The sequence below is a fragment of the Tinamus guttatus genome, unplaced genomic scaffold (genome assembly GCF_059628265.1).
Source record: "Tinamus guttatus ecotype Peru unplaced genomic scaffold, ASM5962826v1 Tinamus_guttatus_pri_ptg000716l, whole genome shotgun sequence".
In the NCBI taxonomy this organism is placed as follows: Eukaryota; Metazoa; Chordata; class Aves; order Tinamiformes; family Tinamidae; genus Tinamus; species Tinamus guttatus.
In genome coordinates, this window is record NW_028289250.1 from 2,097,475 (window position 1) to 2,117,267 (window position 19,793).

The window sequence follows — 19,793 nt, forward strand, 5'->3', positions numbered from 1 at the left end:
AGCCCTGAAGCCCCAAGATGGGGTATTTGAGGTATTTCTCACAACTTCCCTGGCAGTACATGGCAGTTCTGCTACTTTTAGGGAGAAACCAGGTCATGGTTTCGGAGGCACTATCACCTACAGAGCAACTCAAACTCTACGCTCCCGTTCAGCTGAATGCACAGCTGCAGTTTGCCATGATCATCTTGCATTAAAAACCATCAGCACCATGCTGCTGCTTCCTCCTCAAATCAAAGGGCAGCTAAGCTCAGTGCAGTTGTGCTTCCGCAGCTGACACCAGGGCATTTAAATTTGGCAGATGAGTCTCTGCTAATGTTTTGGTATCACTTGAAAAGAGACCAGTCCCTTAGGGCGACTCAGAGAGAACTCTGAGTTTTTGTGTGGCAATCCAACAGGTCAAATAGTTTGTTTTGCCTTTGAACAACAAACTCTGCAATGTAACCAGCTGCCTGTTACGTGGCTCTGCGAAGAGCCTCAAAAGGCAATGCAGGAAAATGTGGACATGGCAACTACAATCTACTCATTCAGCTTTGACTCTGAAGTATGGGTTTAATGATTAACAGACCTCTATTATAAAAATTCTCAATACAGTCAGACATGAGACAAACAGGATGCAAAAGATTTGGAATTTGCAAACTGTGCATTTTTAGGGCCTGAACAATGGAGTAACCTGAAAGATACTTACGACTTAACTAGGCATCAGATCAAACCTACAAAAGATTCGCCAATTATTACAATAAGGGTGAAGATCCACTATCTGAGAACTACCACTTTACTACCACTGTATAACAAAGACACAAGTCCTCCATAAACTGGGCCACTTAATAAACAACTCTATTAATTGGCTCTGTTAAAGCACACATTATTCTTGCCTCATTCGCTGCTCATCATCATACACATAATTTCTTAAGGTTTGTTGCTGCACACCTACGGTGCCGATTTTTGCACTAACCACAACTCCCTTAGAACTGTCTGCCAGCTTTGTTTAGGCCTCACACACATGAACAGAATTGCTGCCATGGAGAATTCTTCAAAATGTTTGCCCTCCAGAAGGCAACGGGACTATGGCAGAGCTTTCCGAAATTGTTTTTGGAAAGCATTTGAGACTAACCACAAGTAATAAGAGCAGTTTGTAAAGCATAGCACATCTCGCTATGAGTAATGCTGCCCTTCTGCGAAGGGCCCGTCCTAAGTAACCCTGCAGCGCACGGCAATCCCAGCCACGGAGGGGGGACATCTGGAACTGCTCTGAGCAAACGTCTCTCCAACGAGGCAGAACTCCTCTCATAGCAGGCACTTTGGAGAGCAAAATGGTTGCTGATTAAGATGAACCATGTTAAGGATTCTTCTTGTTCCATGATGGACCTCCCCATACATCCAACACTTAACTTTCACCTTTCGATTCCAGAAAAGACCTTAGTAATTCTGTACCAAACAAAAGGTCTGTGGATGAGGAAAGGGATATTCAATGGAATGGCCATGCAATCAAAAGTATTATCATTTTGGGAGAAAAGAAAAACCGATGCGAATTGAAAAATTCATGCATGTCCAGGTCACTGAAACAAATATAAATGACAAAAATGAATGGTAAGGCAAGACAGAGTGACCAGTTCCACTGAATACACAGGCATTGCAATTTCCCTGAGGTTGCAGCAAACAAGCGCTACGTGTTTCTAAGAAGGAGGAACAGCATTACTTGCAAGGTCAAGAGAAGTTTACCAGTGTTTTGCAGTTTCAGAGGAAGAGTGTTGGAAAAGCTAGCAAGGGCAGTCGATCCCTACCACTTATCCCCTTTACCAAAGGCTGGAGAAGCAGTTAACTGAGGAGTTTCTCAACAACAACAACGACAAAGTGTCATCCATTTCTTTTCCGACTGTATCTCTGTGAATAAGCACAAATCAGTCCAGTTACTGCAGTGAGACTGCTTACCAGGAGAACTGAAAAGCCTGTCTTTGGCATCCGCATTTACAATGACAGCTTTAGTCCGTGTTTTTAATTAAGGGGCATCTCCGGCACACATAAATATGCATTTGCCTGCTCATATCCCCCTACTATTCAACTCACATACGGGTGAGTCAGGTGTCTTTTGTCGCTTGTAAAGTCCTTGTGTAGAAAGGATGTCTTCTGAGTACTATGTTAATGAAAAGGAACAGTATCAAGCCAGGTACAAGGCAAGCAGTAAATGCAGAAGAAATAGTGAAATTCTCTCTTAAGGAGAGAATGGTATCGGGTAGAAACAGACTCCTACTACTGTGACCAAAAGTAAAAAAGGTGAACCGGCAAGCCGTGGTTAGCTCCCACCGGTGACTGATCATTACTCAGGGGGAGCACAGTGCTCTCCGTCTCTCTCTCACATCCTGAACAACTCAAACCTGAAGAAATGAAGCGGGGGCCTCTCAAAATAAAGCTGTAATTCAAGAGGAAAAACATCCTCTTTCTACTGTATTGTTCACCGGAATATTTTGCTTAATATTATGGGTCTACCACTCTTTCCATCCGCTAAAGTAGGGAACTCATCAAAATTGCCAAGCCAACAGACTGTTTGGCTCAGCTCTGAAGATCTGGCTGGCTCCAAGGGCAAGCTCCCAGGAAACTCAACATCACGGTGAAGGAAACTACCAAAACTGGGTCAAATAGGCAGGAAGAGTCGTGGCAAAGATTGGGTTTCTTTGGAATCTCAGATCACTTAATTCACTCAGTTTCCTAATGTACAGGAACATTTCCGTTCTTGGCCACCCCCTGCTCCCTCTTCCACATTGCCATGAGGGAAGGTCCCACCTTCATCTCATGCTCGAAAGCAGGAGCAGTGGCCAGGGACACTTTTGGTGGTGGTGAGCAGTAAGCAGGAGGTCAGCGTCTACATAATGTAAACGTCCCCAACTTTCTGCAGCTGTGAGTGTGACGGAAATTACAGAGCTGGGTGGGCTGCTTCAGCAGATGAGATGGAAACTGTGAAGGGGAAGGCCAATATGAGGCAACAACAGACGGCAGGAGAGAAACAGAGCACAGTTGACTAAGCATGCTCTAATCCTTTAAAAATTTTACATATCTCACAGAATCCCTTTAAAAGAATGCTGATTTCCAAAGCAGCAGGAAAACAATTTTATAGATTCTTAAAGCTTCTTTTCATCAATAACCTCAATTTCTGCTCTCGCAAAAGTTATAAAACAGCATTTTCTCATATTTTATTTCTCTCATTGAGTTATTCTGTGCACATGGAAACTGTACACTCAACAAAACCCTTTTCTGACAGGATTATATCAAGCTCGTCATGGCATACTGGTATACTTTTCTGTTATGGAAAAATTACAGCACTTAAGTGTCCCTAAAGGTAAGGAAAATAGGGAAAGTGCAGAATTTCAGTTAAAAGCACAAAGCAATAAATGTCAACTGCAACCTCACAGAAACTGGAAGGCCACCTTCATGGCAACTCTTTGACTCACAGACTTTTGGTGGATTCTCAAGAGAACCCTTTTAGTACAGCGATCCACTGTGGCAGCCCACTTCCTCTTGGCCTCCTCATCCTCCTCCAGCAGGCATCTCCTCAGGTCCTGCTTGTCGGCCTTGCTCAGGGTCCTGTCAGTAACGGGACGCACCAACTGTGAGAGGTTGAGGTGACTGTACAGGCTTCTCTCCACCACATAGGTGATATTGAACTCGCTGACAGAAGTGCGCCCTCGTAGCCTTCTGTTTGGGAAGCCACAACCTCCACCCCCTTTCGCTTTGTGCCGCAGCAATTGCAGGTCGCAAGTTGTGGGGGCTGCTCCTTTCCTAGCAGGGCGCTGACAAAGAAAAGCTCTGGAACAGGAATAGTTAGTATCCATTTTCTTCAATCGGATCTGCTTCCTTACACTCTGAATCTCCTCCAGGGACACCAGAAGATGGTGCTTGTGCCTGTTGCTGTCATAAAAGCAAATGCTTTCTGTACTTACCCCATGGCTCAGGGAGCCGAGGCTCTTCTTCATCTCCCCATCTGTCAAGGAGCGGCAAACTTTCTGGGTCTTCTCCTCTTCTGGGTAAGAGAAAAAAGTCCCGAGTTTCTTGGGGGGCTTGATAAGGCCACGGCTATCAGTTTTGCTGAAGGTCTTCACCAGCTTCCGGTTAGCTCCCCAAGTATCAAGACTGCTGGAGGAGGGAGAAGGCGTGAGCGAGTCCAAGTCATCCTCTGTCTGCTTCTCGCAGGAGCCATCCAAGTAGAATTGCTTCTTGTGAACTCCCGAGTAAAGTGCCGATCTGTCATCCAGGATGGCAGAATTGTCCAGCGAGTGCTCTTCCACACCTACAGGGGACAAAAACAGCACAAAGCATCTATTTAGAGGGGAAGGCAGTCTCCTCTTGATATAAGAAGTCCAGAAGGTATTTATGGGTGGATAAATTTGAACCAGTTCCTTCCATTTGCGAAGTGAGAATTCTGGGACAAGTTAATCACAGGCCATAGCACCCAGCATTGCTGTAGAAAGCAGTATTTGTCCCAGAAAAGAATACAGCTGAACTCAAGGATGAAATGAAAAGAGTCGGGCTTTTGATGGAAAAAGAGGCATCAATTTTATCTACACAGAATTTACTTAAATACATGCAAAGAAAAAAAATGTAGGTCAAATTGTGGGTGTGCCAATTTCAGCAGTGTCCTGCTAATGACAGAAACACATGGTTTTCACCAACTATGTATTAGAGAAGGAAAGAAGACTTTCTGAAACAGAAGTACTGAATACGGGCAAAGGACCAGGACTCTTTTTGGGGATGGTGTGAAGGAAAAACAGTAATTCATTTTCACATTTATCATTTAATTTTTTTTCCCCCAGTATTTTCTCTTGAAAGTTAGGCTCAGGTTTTGGATGCAGAAGTAAGGAAAAGAGTCAAACAAGAATGCACATCCATCTCAGTCCTACCTGACATACTTCACGGCATTCATAGACATATATATCAGAAACGCATAGAGAAATGCAACTGAATTTTGTTCCTTTCACAGAACTCAATGCAGGTCACACAAACTTCCTTTTAAAAACAAACTTCCATTTAGTAGGGGTTGACTTTGCCTTCATCTTCGATTCGTTGAATATTCAACAATGTTGCAGAAGAGCTAAATTTGATCCAACTCCAAAATATTTATGATTTCCTAAACTAGTTTAGCCAGTAAGATCTTTTTGAGATGAAAGATCAGTTGCCTCATACAGGCTTCCAGTCTCATCTTCACTCTCTTGGCAAAACATATTTGACACATATTTGCTGCAACCTAAGACACTGTTTTTCCAAGATGAAACTAGCTGTGGCAGTGATGGGAGAGCAGATGACATCTCACACATCACTTTCACTCTTGAGGGTCTATTGGAGTCTGATTTTAACTCCATGTTCACTGAAGTAGTACAACCTGATTTTTTCTCTTTTAATTTTGGACTTGAAAGAAAATAGACTTTCTTCTGGGGCTGAATCCGTATTGATAAACTGCTTTAGTCCCCTGAGTAAATATGTTTTTAAACAGCTTGTAAAATATGCATTGTGTGTCAACACTGCAACAGATGTTATTTGGAATCCATCCATGACACAAACCCATCATGACACAGATGTAGATGTGATTTGTTTTTAAATACTACATAAAAAGTGCCCCAACATTAGGAAGATTCAGGAATTCAATTAAGAGAAGATTAACATAAAACACTCATGTATTCAGATACTAGCACATACTACTGTCCACCAGAACATCCAGATTTATCGATCAAATTTTACAATGATCTAGAATTTCACAAGAGTTCACACTTCTATACTGATTAGCAGTATAGAAGGAAAGATCTCAATAACCTAATCCAGTAAAATGCAGGTAAAATGCAGATGGCAATCTCCAAATCTGCCTGGAGTACGTTTTGTGACCTTGCAGAGTCCTCTGATGTACAGAAAGGGGAATTTAGACCTACACTATGAGAAATGGGGATGTACAACATTTTGACTTTTTATTTGTCATGTAAGAAAAAAGGGGCCTAGGAGAATCTTACTGAGAAAAAAAAAATTTGTATGTATCTAGTCGTTTTGCCTGCTTAAGAGGTTCTTTTGCTTTTGTAGGAGTTATGTAGAAGTAATTCATGTTGTTATTTAGCAGTAATTCTTTTTGTTACACCATTTCCCAAGAGCCAATCTACAAAGGGACACCAGCACGGTAGTACAAACAAACACAGAGTTATAGATATGTTTAACCATTTTTCTTGGTGACAATAGTGAATTTGGTGATTTTTCTCCAAATGAGGGGCATGGGTGGCTCAGCTCAGTGGAAAAAAATCTGGAAGGAACTGGGAGTTTAAGGAAAAGAGTGAGGGAGAAAAGGAAATAAGGAGATGAAGCAGAATTTGAAACAAGGGTGGAAAGCTGTGAGAGAAGGAACTGCAGCAAAACAGTCAGTTACCATGATGAGGAGCAAGCTTGGTGAAACTGTAGGAAGCTGTCCCACATCCAGAGGCCCCGTGCGGGCCGCTTCTGCAGCTGCTCCCACCACGGTGGCTGATGGCACCCTGCAGCTCTCCACACCCAGCCCCATGGGCCAGGCGAGGAAAAGCAGCTCTGGAGCAGGAAAATATGGTTCTATTTTGCCCCTTCTCACAGGCTGTGTTTTTGCTGCTGAGGTAACTCAGCTTTATATTCAGCTCTAATTTTAAATCCTCTTTGAGGGGATAACCAAATCTTCTCAAGACCAAGCTGGCTGCTCTGGCCAGAGCCCTAGACTGCCTGAGCCTTTCACTCTGGCCAGTAGCATGACCATCGTACAAGAGAGGGGCATGCTAAATGTATTTACTGACAGTATCCTGCCACATGCCAAAGAAGATGCGTGAGCTCTCCTGCAGTATGCTAGCATGGAACAAAGGCGGCCCAGTTCACTCCAAAGTGAAAGGAATCGCAGCACATGATCCTGGGAAGGCTGCTAATCTATGGGGGCGTCCACTGCTCTGCAGGGAGGACTCGGGCAGGACTTGCAGAGAGGGGACTGAGGCTCAGGCTTGGTTAACCTCAGTGCTCACATATGGACACAGGTGATCTAGAGCTCCTTCTGCAGCGTGGCATCCCCAGGAGGTGAGCTCTGTCCCCCTCTCTCCACTCTCCCCTTTTCCCTTCTCTCTTTCTCTGTCTCTCCCCCTGTCTCATGGCAGCATGGCTCATTCAAGAGGCAAACTCCCTCAGGAATAGGAGTTAGCACTGCATGAAGCAGCGAGCGTCCCATAAGAACATCTAGCAGAGTTTCTGCACTTCTGCCACAGGATGATGCCATGTAGAGCAGCTGCGCTACTAGGCAGATGCTCCCCTCCCCAAATTTTAAGAGCTTCACCTGTGCAACGTTCCTACAGCAGAGCATGCCAGGCCTCAGAGGAGGGAAGGGCGCTGTGGCTGCTGTGCTCACCTCCCCATGGCGCCCGTGGGGCAGCGGGCTGGAATTGCTCCAACGCGTTCCCTCCAGAGCAGCACACAACACAGGGCACGAAACATAAACCAAGCCCTAATCTCTTAATGAAGGGCCGTGGGAATCCCAGGAGATCAGCAGTAACCACATCCCAAACTGTCACTTTCCTCCTTCTACAGTCTCAAATAGTAATTACTTGGGTAATGCATGCACCATAAAAAAGGCAATCTCTTTCACTGCTCACTGTAAGCACAGCCTGCTCCTCCTCTCCCATCCACACTCTGTCCCCTCTCAACAGAGAAATACATTCACACGTTCAGTTTCAATCACAGGAACTTTACCTTCCGTGGTGGGTTTTTTCATTTCTTCCACTCTTATGAGTTTCTTCCGAACTCTGCGAGTAGAATTTACCAGCTTGTGCAATCTCTTAAACTTCACCGACTCCTCTGTTTCATCATCGGATTGTTCTCTTGACTGGCAAAGAAACAAAGGGAATATTAATAAAGTAGTCGCTCCATGGCTTGCTCCTTCAAGGCAAGGTAACCCAGCTCATCTGCCGCTCTGTGACAACGCAGCTCTGTAACTGGTGTTACATTTTCAGCCCAGGTCAGAGAGAAATATTTAAACTACTGAGAGTTTTCTTTCTTTCATTTTTTTTTCTTTTTCCGAAAGCGTAACATACCATTTTGAGTTCTAAATCTGTGCAATGTAAGATCCTAGGCACTGAAATTCATTCCTGCCCTTGTCTTTCTTCCCATGCATTGTGTAATAACTACTTCCACATCCTCTGTCCGTGCGTTTCAGGCAGGGCTCTTCCCCAGGGCTCTTCTTGCAGTACCAGTTTTGCTCCTGTGGTTTGGGTCAGTCACTGGTCTGTCTGGCATCTCAGAACTTGCTGCTTCAACCTCATTATAAACAGCTTCTCCAAACTGAAACTCTGTCATTGACGATTTCTCTTTTTTTCCGCCCCCCTGGTCTTCCCAGAAAATCAAAACCAGCAGCACAAGAAAGGGACGGGAAGGAAATGGAAGGAGGAGACCTCATCTGCCTCGCTGAGAAACTGCCACAGCTACAAAACACTCCTCTCCTCCTCCCTGCTCCTTACGTTCCTGCTGCAGGCTCTCGAGGCTGGATGCGAGATGGACACAGCATTCCTCCAACTCTGACCAAGGGAAAACTCTGACCTTTGCAGATATACAGTACAGTCCATATTCCCCAGCATCCCGTTTCATTTTGCATCTGATCCAGTATGCTCAGTTCCAGCTGTTTTCCCTCAAGTATCAAACATTACAGAGAACGAAAAAAACCCTCCCTCTCCAGCCGCGGTGACACAACAGGCTGAAACAATCCATTCCTTGTGCACAGGAGAAGACGACTGCCCTTTCCCGAGCCAACCTCCGACGTGCTACTTCCTGTCCTGCAACGAGCGCGGCGGGAGGACGCAGTGCTGGGGAGGGGGGCAGGAGGCTCGGGCTCCTCGCGGACGTCCCGGCCCCGCACATTCCCGCACGGGCTCCGGCTGCAGCGCTGCACGCTCCGACCTTGCTCGGCACCTGGCCCATTCGCACCGTTCTTCGCATCCAGCGAGGCAATAATGAAATAAAATAAAAACAAGTCCCTTCCTTATGAAAAATGCTGTCTTTGCTTTACCAGAGAGCGAATAAAAGACAGGCGCAAGCATAAAACCGTTTTTCTGCTTTCCAGATATGCTCGGGATGCGGAGCAGCAGTGCCTGCGATGGGACAGGACCCTCGCATACGCACAGCTACGTTCTCAAAGGCGCCAACAGCGCCGGGAGGAATCAGCACCGCTCTGAAAACCCACTGCACGGGAACACGCTTTACAGCGCCGCAGCAAGCGCCAGCCACTGCCTGCAAGGACACTCTCAACTACTGATCTCCCACAAACTTCACGGTATTCCAAAACAAGCAGGAATACCAAGCGGACCACATGTGGCAGCAGGAACTGCCATTCTGACATCCAAAACCCACAGGAATGCATTTATTATGGGTACAAACTGGATAGGCAATTAACAGTCTTCCTTCAGGACAATGAAGGCAGTAGAGAGGATTACGAGATTTGTTAATATCAAGATAGATTAAGCTGCAGGATGAGCATTAATTCAGAGATTATGGCTGGGAGAACTTGGTGACAGGTCAAGCAACAAGACATACCTCATCAGGCATCTTTAGATAACGTGAAGAACAGAATATTGCCTGTAATTAAGAAGTTCAGGCAAGTCTTTATAGACCATTAAGCAACTCTGGCAAGCAACCATCATGCAAACTCTGCACTCAAAATATGTTTATTTTAAATGCAATAGCTTTATGTCATTTCTTTCCTTCATTATTTTTCATACACCCTTGGCTTGCAGGACTTAAAACCTAATTGCTTCTAACACTGTGATTACACATCTAATGCTGACACTGTTAGATTTAGAGAACAGTTCAAAACCAATCCTACATCCTAGGATTTCACTGAAGAATAGGAATGCTGAGACACAAAATAACCTGTCTTAATTTGGCCCATTGATATCCAGTAAAAACTTTTTCTCATCTTTGACTTGTACGAAGCTTCCATATAAGAAAAAAATATATATATATTAAAAAAAACATTTTAAGATGCCTGACGTTTGCATTCATTATTAACACAGTGAAAGTGAGCATCAACATATGTTTCCGTATGGGATACTGACGCCAAATCTGAGTGGTTGATACATCGGGGCCCTACCGCACTTTAAAATAAATATAGTAACATCATAAAAAGAGTTTGCTGGTATTTCCTGCGGTTTCGGGACTCTCTGCATCCTTTGTTCCCAGGAGCCAGGGAAGGCTCCTTCCACGCGGCGACGGACACGTCCTCGCTCTGATGCTCGGCTCAAAGACCTGAGAGCGGCTCGTATTTAGCAACAGGCGCCACTGAGAACGTGTTTGACTGAAAACAAAACCAGAGTCTCACTTGCAGTCTACTTCCTATCACACTGGGCAGCATGTGCCACCGAGAGTCGTTTGTAAAGGAAAAGGGTGGTTAATAACCTGATACAAAAAGACCGAAACCCTTCTGTCGCTATGCCAGAGGTGCTGGCCAGGAACTTCCTTGTCAAGCAGTGCCGATGCCTTCAAAATGAAAAGCCTGCCTTTCCATCAACTTCCTGTTTTGAAACAATTGGGGAAAAAATAAAAAAGAAATTATCAATATATTCCCATTTGACGTGCTGAGCGTAATTTTTCAGCTCAAGCAACTTTTCTTTCACAGCTCATATTAAAAAAAAAGAAAAGCCAAACATTCAGGCTGAAGTGACATATTTGGAAACAATCAAACCAAAACCTTTCTACTTATCCAACCCGCTTTTCCTCCCCTGCTTTTGAGATCACAGAGACCGCTGCTGCTCTTCTTGATTTCGGGTGGGAAAGTCACCCTCACCTCCAGAATTCCTGTGGTCTAGGCAGCCGCTTTCCCGGACGGCTCTCGCAGCTACGCTGCGTGCCGCACGGAGCTTCGGGGCAGCCCTCGCGCCCCATGGCCTGGGAGGACCACAGGGACCTTTCGCGCAGGCCTCTCTGTGCAGTCCGAGGGGAAAACAAGCGGATTTGCAGTACTGTAAATAGGAACAACTCAATTTCCATCCTCCACGCTCCCATTTTTTTTTTTCCATCCAAAAGCCCATATGGCTCAACTTTTAATTATTTTGGCCAATGCTGCATGTAGTAATTCTGTGGCGAATGCCTAAGTGTTTCATTTCTGGTTTCCAGGGCAACATTACATCAGCCTGCAGACAGCTGGCTCCACGGTCCCAAACCATAACAAATCGGCCAGGCCAAGACACAAAACCCCCCTCGCTTTAAAGCGATAGCGGCCGCTCCGCAGCCGCGGCCTCGGGGGCCAATTTGGCGGCGCTGCCGGGGCGGAGGCCGCGTTTCCCAGCTCCGCTTGGAGCGCGCGCGGCCCCGGCGCAGCTGCGCTGCTCTCCCGGCGCGCAAGGCCGGCCAGCCCCGCGCTGCGCCACACGGGCGCACGCCGCCTGCGCGGGACGGCAGATAAATTAACAGCATCTGGGAGGACCGGGGGCTGCGTGGAGGGGACGGCACGTAACACGTGGCTGGAAAAGTGTGGAGAGGGGCCAGGCCCGGCCTCACCGCACAGCTCTTTGCCACCAGCACACGTGGCCATAAACCTCGGAAGACATTCCCAAATCCCTGAGAGAAGGACGCCCCCGTGCCAGCCCTGCTGTCCCCTACGCCTGGAGTATGTTTCATAACTGCATCTCTGAGTGCCACGCGTTTCATCGCCTCGTAGGTAAGAGCACAGGGGAAAGCCTTACACCCAGGCACAAATGTGCAACACGCACACGCGCTGCTACTCAAGGAGTCCTCTGCAAGGCTGCTCCCAACTCCCCACTGCCTTTTCAACCCCTTTGCTCCCCCAGACACTGCGTGGCCGCCCGCACGGCCCCAGGGCGCATGCCCCGTCCCGTAGCTCCGACGCCTCATCCCTCCTCGGGTGCCGGATGGAGCACGGCTGCGTGTGCTCCTCACCAGCCCTTCCCGCGCATGTGTCCCCACAAAGTGCAGATGTTTACTAGGGTACGCAGAAGTCAGTAGCTAGCTTGGGCAGGACTAGGCTTGGAAACTAGGCTTACGGCAGCAGTCCTTATAAAACACAAGTTATGCAAAGCCTGCTAGCCAGGTCCCAATAAAAGTGCTGAAGAAATATTAGCACGGTATCCAGTTAAAGCTACCACAAACAAAACCGTACGTGACTCGTACATGAGCTGCATAAACCCATTTAGAGAGATGTTAAACTTTTACAATTCAGTTTTATGCCTGGGAGTAGCTCAGCTGCAAACTGAAATCTCTAGGAAACCTTCAGGCCAAAAAAGCAGGAAATCTCTTATATCTGATTAAGCCCGAGCTGCAATTATTTTTGGCCGTCAGGCAATTGTTGCCCGGTAGTGCAGGCAAACGCATGCACACAGAGCTCCACGCGTATCGCCTCACTCGCTAGCTCGCTCCAGAGCTACGAGCCCTGCAGCAGACACAGAGATTTTGCTGTTCGCTTTAGGAGACGTGGCTACACGTGTCCTTTTGTCTTTCTCTCTAACAGGCTTTACATCCGCCAACAAAAACAACCATTCTATTTTTTTTTTTTTTTGTTAGAGATGCCTGGATAAAGTCAGAGGCAGGAAAATAGAACAGCAGAGAGCTCAAAAGCCCAAGGAAAGGAAGAGCAGAGCTGAGAAAATCCAAGTATGCGGTGCCGTGCCTAAGAATAACCACAAAAGCCTTTTCTCCTTCTCCATCTCCGAAGCAGGAGACACATCCCTCCACATCATGCTACGCGCTCGGTCACTTACCAGCTTCGGCATTTATAGGCCTAAAGCTCAGCTTCAAGTAATTCCCCTGAGTGCTCAACTGCAGGCAGCTTCGTAACCCCAAAATTTAGGATTAGACCCTTCTTCTTAAGTGCTGTATTCGCTGAGAATCCTGCGCACAGAATGTCTCTTCTTGTGGAGTTACATTATCAGACACCAAACTGGCTCCGATTCCAGGGCTGAATATGTAAAGGAGGAAAAAGCGCGATGCTGGACTCAATTAGCTGTTTTCTGCTCACTGATTGATTCCCCCAGTTACTCGCTAGCTGCATAACTTGCAAGAAAGGCATAAGTCATCAGCTCTAAGCAAATCTTCTATTCACCACAAGGAAAAAAGGGAGTGTTGTACATGGCAAACAATCCCTGTTTTCACTGACGAAGGCTTGCTGACCTCTTGCTGGCCTCCGGTTCCTTAATTACTGTCTATGGAATTTCAGTGAAAGAGAAAAATACAGAGAATCTGTGCAAAGCCAGGACGAAGACTGACCCTCAAACACTACCGCTAGCGTGGAGGCTGTGTCTATAGGAAATACAACTTAAGCCCTTTACCAGGCTCTTTTTATTCTCAATTTTTAATTCTTTTGACAAAAAGACCCCCCAGAGAATTCCCCTTTATAAATGGCTAATTTGACAGAAAAATAAACCTTGCTTCAGTGCTTTTTAAATTAGTGAACTTAAATATTTTTTCTTTTTGCAGTGTCAGAAGAAAAAAAAATACAACATCACCATGAACTGGAAAGGCCAACAATGTGTAATTTAGAAAACTCTGATGGGTCTAAAACTTGCCATGTGCTGCTTTATGAAGCACTGCAGTGTGTCTTTCAAAAAACAGGGTTTCTCCTCCTCGGCTGGGCTCTCACCTCCCTTCCTAAGAGACAGACTGAGATGCTCAAGTAAATCGCCACTCCTTTTATATGCACCCATATCTAATCCCAAACCATGGGGCAAATCCCTACCTTGGACAACTCCTCTCATGGCACAAGAAAACAACCACCAAAGCCCCTACTAATTAGGAGCAGCGCTATCCATTGGTAGAAGGTAGTAGCAAAGACACACCACACCAAAACCCTCTGTAAGTCAACGGCAGTATCTCCCTGACAAGTCCTTCAGTGTCCAGTTAACCTCTGCTCACCCCAGGCCAGTCACGCAGTGAAAGCACAGCAGGACTCACCGTTCAGTTCTCATGACTGGCTGCTTTTTAATGAGCCGCCCGGCCAAAAATACTTTCTCGGTTTTCTCCATCTTTGTGCTAATAACCATACAGCTTTCTGCTCCCTACGGGTCATGTAAACTAGATTTACTGGCTGGCTTTAGCTAGGCTCTTACTCTTGGATTTTACTTCAGCCCCAAAACTCTGATCTAAAACCCTAGGGAAACTGCTAAGCTTCAGATAAAACCAGCTAGTGTTCTCCAATTGCAATAACACACCAGTCCACATCAAGTGAAACATGACAGTGACTTCCTTGAAATATAACCCAAAACCCCCTAGAAGTTCATGGCCAAGAGTGAAACTGGTCTAACTTTTGGGCTAGCAACTTGACTTGTGGACGTTTCCGGTTTCTTTAGGAAAGTTTTGCAAACCTCTAATCGCTACAGGAGCTCTTTACAGAAATCCGTGTAAGCTCAGATGTGACAATCCCCATCATATTCGGAGGTTAGGGACTACGTTGCCTCCAGAATTTTCAGAAAATTCTAAGAAACGTTTTTGCCACTTAACAAAATGAACTGCAAGAGACTGAAACACATATTGCAAAGATCGAAAAGTCTAAAAAATGTGTCAGCCCTCTCAGGTATGCGGGAGGAGAGCGGCGATCCCACGTCTGTGTTCGCTCTGTGATTACTTACACGGAAATCAAAGGAGCGTCCGAGGGCTGCACTGGTGACAGATATATTACACATTAGCGGGTGACGACATTGCTTGCTGAACTTAGTGGGAAATATTTGTCATAAGTAACGAGAGCGAAAAAATTTAATTCTCCCAGGAGGTCTGTCTTGATACCAGAATAGCTGCTTAGGCAAATTCCTAGATGTTAACTGTTTCCAGGTTTTAGTTAAATAATTTTGAGAAGCGCATTGCTGACGTTTGCATCTGTACGCCAGATACTGTTCCTCTCTCTGATTAGAATAATTAATTTTAATGACATTATGACTGTACTCGTGTGCTGCTCATCACCGGCGTGTGTACGTGGCAGACCCAAACTCTGCATTGCATTACGTGCACATGTGCTACAATTCAGCATTCCTTTTCAGCGCTCCTGCAGGCTCTTTTATGCCTGGGAAAGAGGGTCTCAGACAAGGCTCTCTCAACTGCATCTTATGTTCTGGCGAGGCTGAGGAGGCCTGGGGAGAATCCCTATTCTTTGGAGAATGCTGTAATCCTAATGAATGGCGTACACCAGTGGCCCGGGAAACCAGCTTCCCACCACTTCAGAAAACAGGGGTAGAACAGCAAGACATGAATGAAGTGAAATTCATATCAGATATCATTTAGAAAAATAAAAATAGAGAGAGACCCCTCTAATGAGGGGTGTAGTAATTTAAGTTACATTTTTACAGCTTTTTTTAACAACTAAACTATTAAAGTCAGCATGCTAACCAAGAGGAAGGAAACACCAGAGGCAGGGGGAGGCAAGTGGTAAACGACAGGAGCTCAATTAAAATTTTCTATTGTACCACAAGTAAAGATTATTCAGTCTGGCTCTGCCAAATCGGGCAGGGAAACACATGGCTTTGGGGATTTCTAACTCTGGAACTGTGCGAGGCTTTGTTCCAAGCGAGCAGGCTTGCCCTCCTGCACGCTGGGGGCCACGCCACGGCTTACAGCATCTCCTGCTGGATGACACACGCATGACACTGGGCACGGGGAAAAACTGTCCTCACTGCTAGGTAATAAGCAGTGAAATTGGGCAAAATTGGGCTGTTTGAACTTTGCTGCCCACGGTTCAAAAGGTATAAAAGCGCAAAGCGGCACGCTGCAATTAGCCCAACTTGCCCTCCCAGCCCCGCGGCTCCTCCAATACGCAGCCACGTGCCTGGTGGTGGAGGAGGACACCAGGCCCTGCCTGAGCGCAGCCAGAACGAACACACTGAACGGGGGGCACTGCCTGCGTGCTGAGGCCAGTTCTCTTCCTCCAGTCATGACAGCAGCAGTATCTTCCTTCGGGTCCTTCTTACAGACTAATCACATCAGAGCAAATCATCCAGCCCACCAGCACCCAAATAGCTAAATGGTATCTGATGACAACTTGGGCGGGTCTTCCATTGTAAATAATACTTTTAAGGGAATTGATTTAGTTTTAATCATTAATAAATGTGTTTTTCCTGCAGATTCTAAAATATACTGTAAATTTTCAGAACGGTAACAAAGGTTAGAATGGTTTTAGACAACATAAACAAATACCTCCATGATCTCCCATTCTGCTGTCATCACTGCACAGCACTGATCTAGCTTCAAACTTTGTGTTGTGTCCTAGAAACCATAATGATGATTTGTGTTTCCCTTGCAAAGACTCCTGTGGGTTACCATACTCAGGGGAAAATCTGCTCTTGTGCATAGAGAGAGATGGGGAAAAGATCATAACAAAATATGCTATATTTTTTTTTGCTCCTGGCTTCTCCTGAGAGGTGCTGAACACCTCCCATGAGATGAATGGAAAATGAGGAGAGCCAGTACCTCCCAGGAGCAGGTCCCTGTGTTAGCCATAAAATGTGGGAATTCCGCAATATCATTTTGAAGCTGCGCCTTATTACTGACTCCTCCTTCACCACAACTATTTCCGAGCAGTAGCATTATTATAAGAAAGCAGAGAGAGGCAATAAACATAGCACCCAACTGAAGCACACCGGCGCCGGTCGGACCCCTTAGGCCCCTCGCAGCCGCGCGCGCAGCCACGCGCCCGCTCCGCACCCGCCGCCCTCCGCGGCTGCCTACGGGTCCCGCAGGGCGCGAGGGGCCCTGCCAGCAGCACTGAAACACAGAAACATCCTCTTCCACCCTTACGCCTTTGATGGGAAAAAAATAACTCAAAAAAAAAAAAAAAGGTGAGTCAGGTGATAACAGCAAAAATGGCCTAATGTAGTACATGTGTAACTAGTTTAACTGCAATGAAAACAGCTTTCAGAAAGCTCAAATTATTGAGGCTGCTTCAATTTAAATTAAATTACAAATCTGCATCATGTGCTAGTCTTCTTCGTACTAAATACTGGTTCCCAATGTTCACTGACTTTTAACTTGGTTCTAACGAGTTACACTCACTATATTAAGAGATCATGAAGAGAGCTTTCTCCCATCTGTTGTAATATAGGGTCTTATCAGCAATAGTAATGGGAACTGTCTAAGGCTTCAAGAATCCATCAGTAACTAAGATAAAAATCTATTTAAAAACGGCTGCATTTAGCAATCTGAATCACTGAAATACAATATAATGCAGCATAGCATGGATTTACTCTATTTGCTCTTAGATTTACTCCGAGGAATTGCTTCTACAGAAGTTATATCGTAATTATTTCTTTTCTTCTCACTTCACATTTACCAAGGAACACAGTAATAACTGTAATAAGTCAGAAATAATTTCACCAGACTAAGCCTTTTATTAGACTTAGCTTTATACCAATAAGAGAACAGGTGCACAGGCAACACAACCCTGCTTCAAGTGCTACAGTATAACTCTATTCCAAATGAATAGGAGCCAGAGTCCCTTCTGGTGCATTTTTCTGTCTTTGACAACAGTAGTAGATACAAAATCAATACTGAACATTCTTTTATTTTTTAGTCCCATTAAACAACTTAATAAATGAAAATGTCCTCATGAAGTAACACAAAGACCAGGAACAACAAAAAGAATCCTTCCGGCTAGGTTATTTCTGTGTGCACCCGGTTTGTTGTCTCCTATTATGAAGTGGATCAATACAAGACAACAACAGTTGCAGATCTGTACAGTACACCTCCAGCTTTGCAGAACTGCTGCCACCCTCTCCAAAGAGAATAAAAGGGATGGTAATTCAGTACTGCTAAAGGTGCCATGTCAACAGTCCTGGTAAAGAAGATTTTGAAGGGCAAGTAAAACAGCACTGCTGGCTGGGAAAGGAGTTTCACCTTATCTGTGAACTGCACTGTTGGAGCACCTCTGCTGGAGGGAGATGCTTATTATTCTCCAGGCTCGTGAATTTTATGGTCTCTCTACTGGGACTGATAAGGACACACACAGCTGGAGGGCATCTTGGAGAAGCCCTCTGGGGCACTCTGCAAACAGAGATCTGCTACACTGTCTGGAAAGTTGTGTTAATGAGCTTGGCATGGCTGAATCAAAACTGAAAACTAAAAACCCAACCAATGGGGCCAGTGATAATTACAAGTTTGGTTTACTTGCATCTACAGATGATGGCAACAAAGTTAATTAGTTGTTCATTTTAGTGACAGCTTATGTATTACACACCCTTTTGTCACAGGCTCTCTCCTGCTTCTCTCCTTCCTGCAACTCCTGCATCAAATAGGACAACTAGTGCCAAATAGCAGTTTTTCTGCAGACGGTGCAGAAAAGGATTTATGTTGGTTTACCCTAATATTGGTCCTCCAAGCTGGGCTGGAGCCCTACAGACAGAGCAGTCAGGGATGGGGGAAGACACAGCAGTCCTAGGCTTCTGCTTTACATGAACAGAGCAGTTCAGTCCCCCAAAGTTATCAAATGGGCTTCTATCTTTAAGAAGCATAAAAGGCACCTCAGTCTAAAGAAGGAATGTGATACAATTTTGAAATCCTCTCTTCCTCTGGACTTTCTGACTCCTGAGGACAAATAGGCCCTTATCTAAAATCCAAAAAGGGATTCATATGCAATCTGCACCTGCTTTACATCCCAAAGCTTGGCAAGAGGCTATGAAAGCCTGTCTAGAGCTGTTGTGAGTAGCCTTCATTCCAATGGAGATGAAAAATAAACACTCAGAAATAAATTTGTAAAAAAACCAACCAAACAAACAAACAAAAAGCACAAACAAGAAAAAAATCCACCCCCATACAAAACTTTAGGAGTTTTTGATTTGTGATATACGATGAAAAACAGTTGCAACTGCCCTCCCACACTAGCAAACAAAAAACCTGCATACTTGGTTGTGAAGGCAGGGCAGTGAGCTCAGTTTCAGAGCTACAAACTGCTCTGAAGTGGCAGAAAACGAAGTCACCCACTGGCTTGGCAAGGCTTTTGTTTGTTTGTTTCTTGAAAGCAAATGTACAGGACATGCAGCTCACAGCGACCTCAGGCTGCCTCCCTTTGGATCCTGAGACGATGACCCCTCAACACTTTTGCAGTTATGGATGTAATTTTATGAGGGTATGAAATGCAAGTTTCCATTTCCTGGGACACTAACTTAAGAGGAGGAGCTGGGAAAAAGAAACTTTTTTTTTTTTAATGAGATTACTATCAATGCCAGTGCTATTAGTCATAAACACATGTTAAAAAACAACAGCAACAGTTATGATTGTCTTTTAAAAACAAACAACATCTTCGCACTTCAGATATTATTTTGTAGGTGGTGGTTCCCATGTTGTAGGCAGAAGGGGCTTGATAGGATGGAGGCATCTCCAGACCCTCTGCCTTCATTCTCAGACTCTTCTGAGGCTTAGACTCCAGCAGCTTTTTCTCCCTGAAACGTTGTCTTTGGGCAAAAGTAGACCACAATTCTCCTAAAAACATCATGACCCAACCTCTCAAGTCCTCCTAACTAGCAGTAAGTTTCATGAAGATAAAAGGATAAGCAGAACAAAAGAAAAACAAACAAAACAAACAAGCAGACAAGCTAGTCTCCTTATCTCTCTTAAATCCCCAAGATTTGAGATCCCAGAGCAAGCAAACTTAGTAGAGGTAAACAAAAGCAGAGAAAAATCCTGTCTTTCCTCAATGTCCTTCATTTGCCATTATGCTGCAGTTTGCTTTTTCATTTGTGTGTAACAAAACATTCTCAGAATGATCAAGTATGATCACAATATTCCATTAAAATCTGCCTAGTAACAATTTGGCCATAAGACTGAAAAAACAAAAAAAACCCCAGAAA

General features: G+C 45.2%; 1 protein-coding gene across 4 annotated transcripts in view; it reads right to left on the bottom strand.

The window, feature by feature from the left end:
* Nucleotides 1-19,793, bottom strand: part of LOC104568900 (SAM and SH3 domain-containing protein 1-like) — a 517,909-nt gene that overhangs the window by 20,565 nt on the left and 477,551 nt on the right. For 3 of the 4 annotated variants that reach the window (XM_088537031.1, XM_088537030.1, XM_088537033.1), the window contains exons 9-10: nt 7,720-7,852; nt 3,444-4,279 (exon numbers count right to left, since the gene is read on the bottom strand). In XM_088537031.1, coding sequence (XP_088393157.1) covers nt 3,444-4,279; nt 7,720-7,852 — 969 coding nt within the window. The remainder of the gene's footprint in view (nt 1-3,443; nt 4,280-7,719; nt 7,853-19,793) is intronic. The other variant, XM_088537034.1, reaches the window with a different exon arrangement.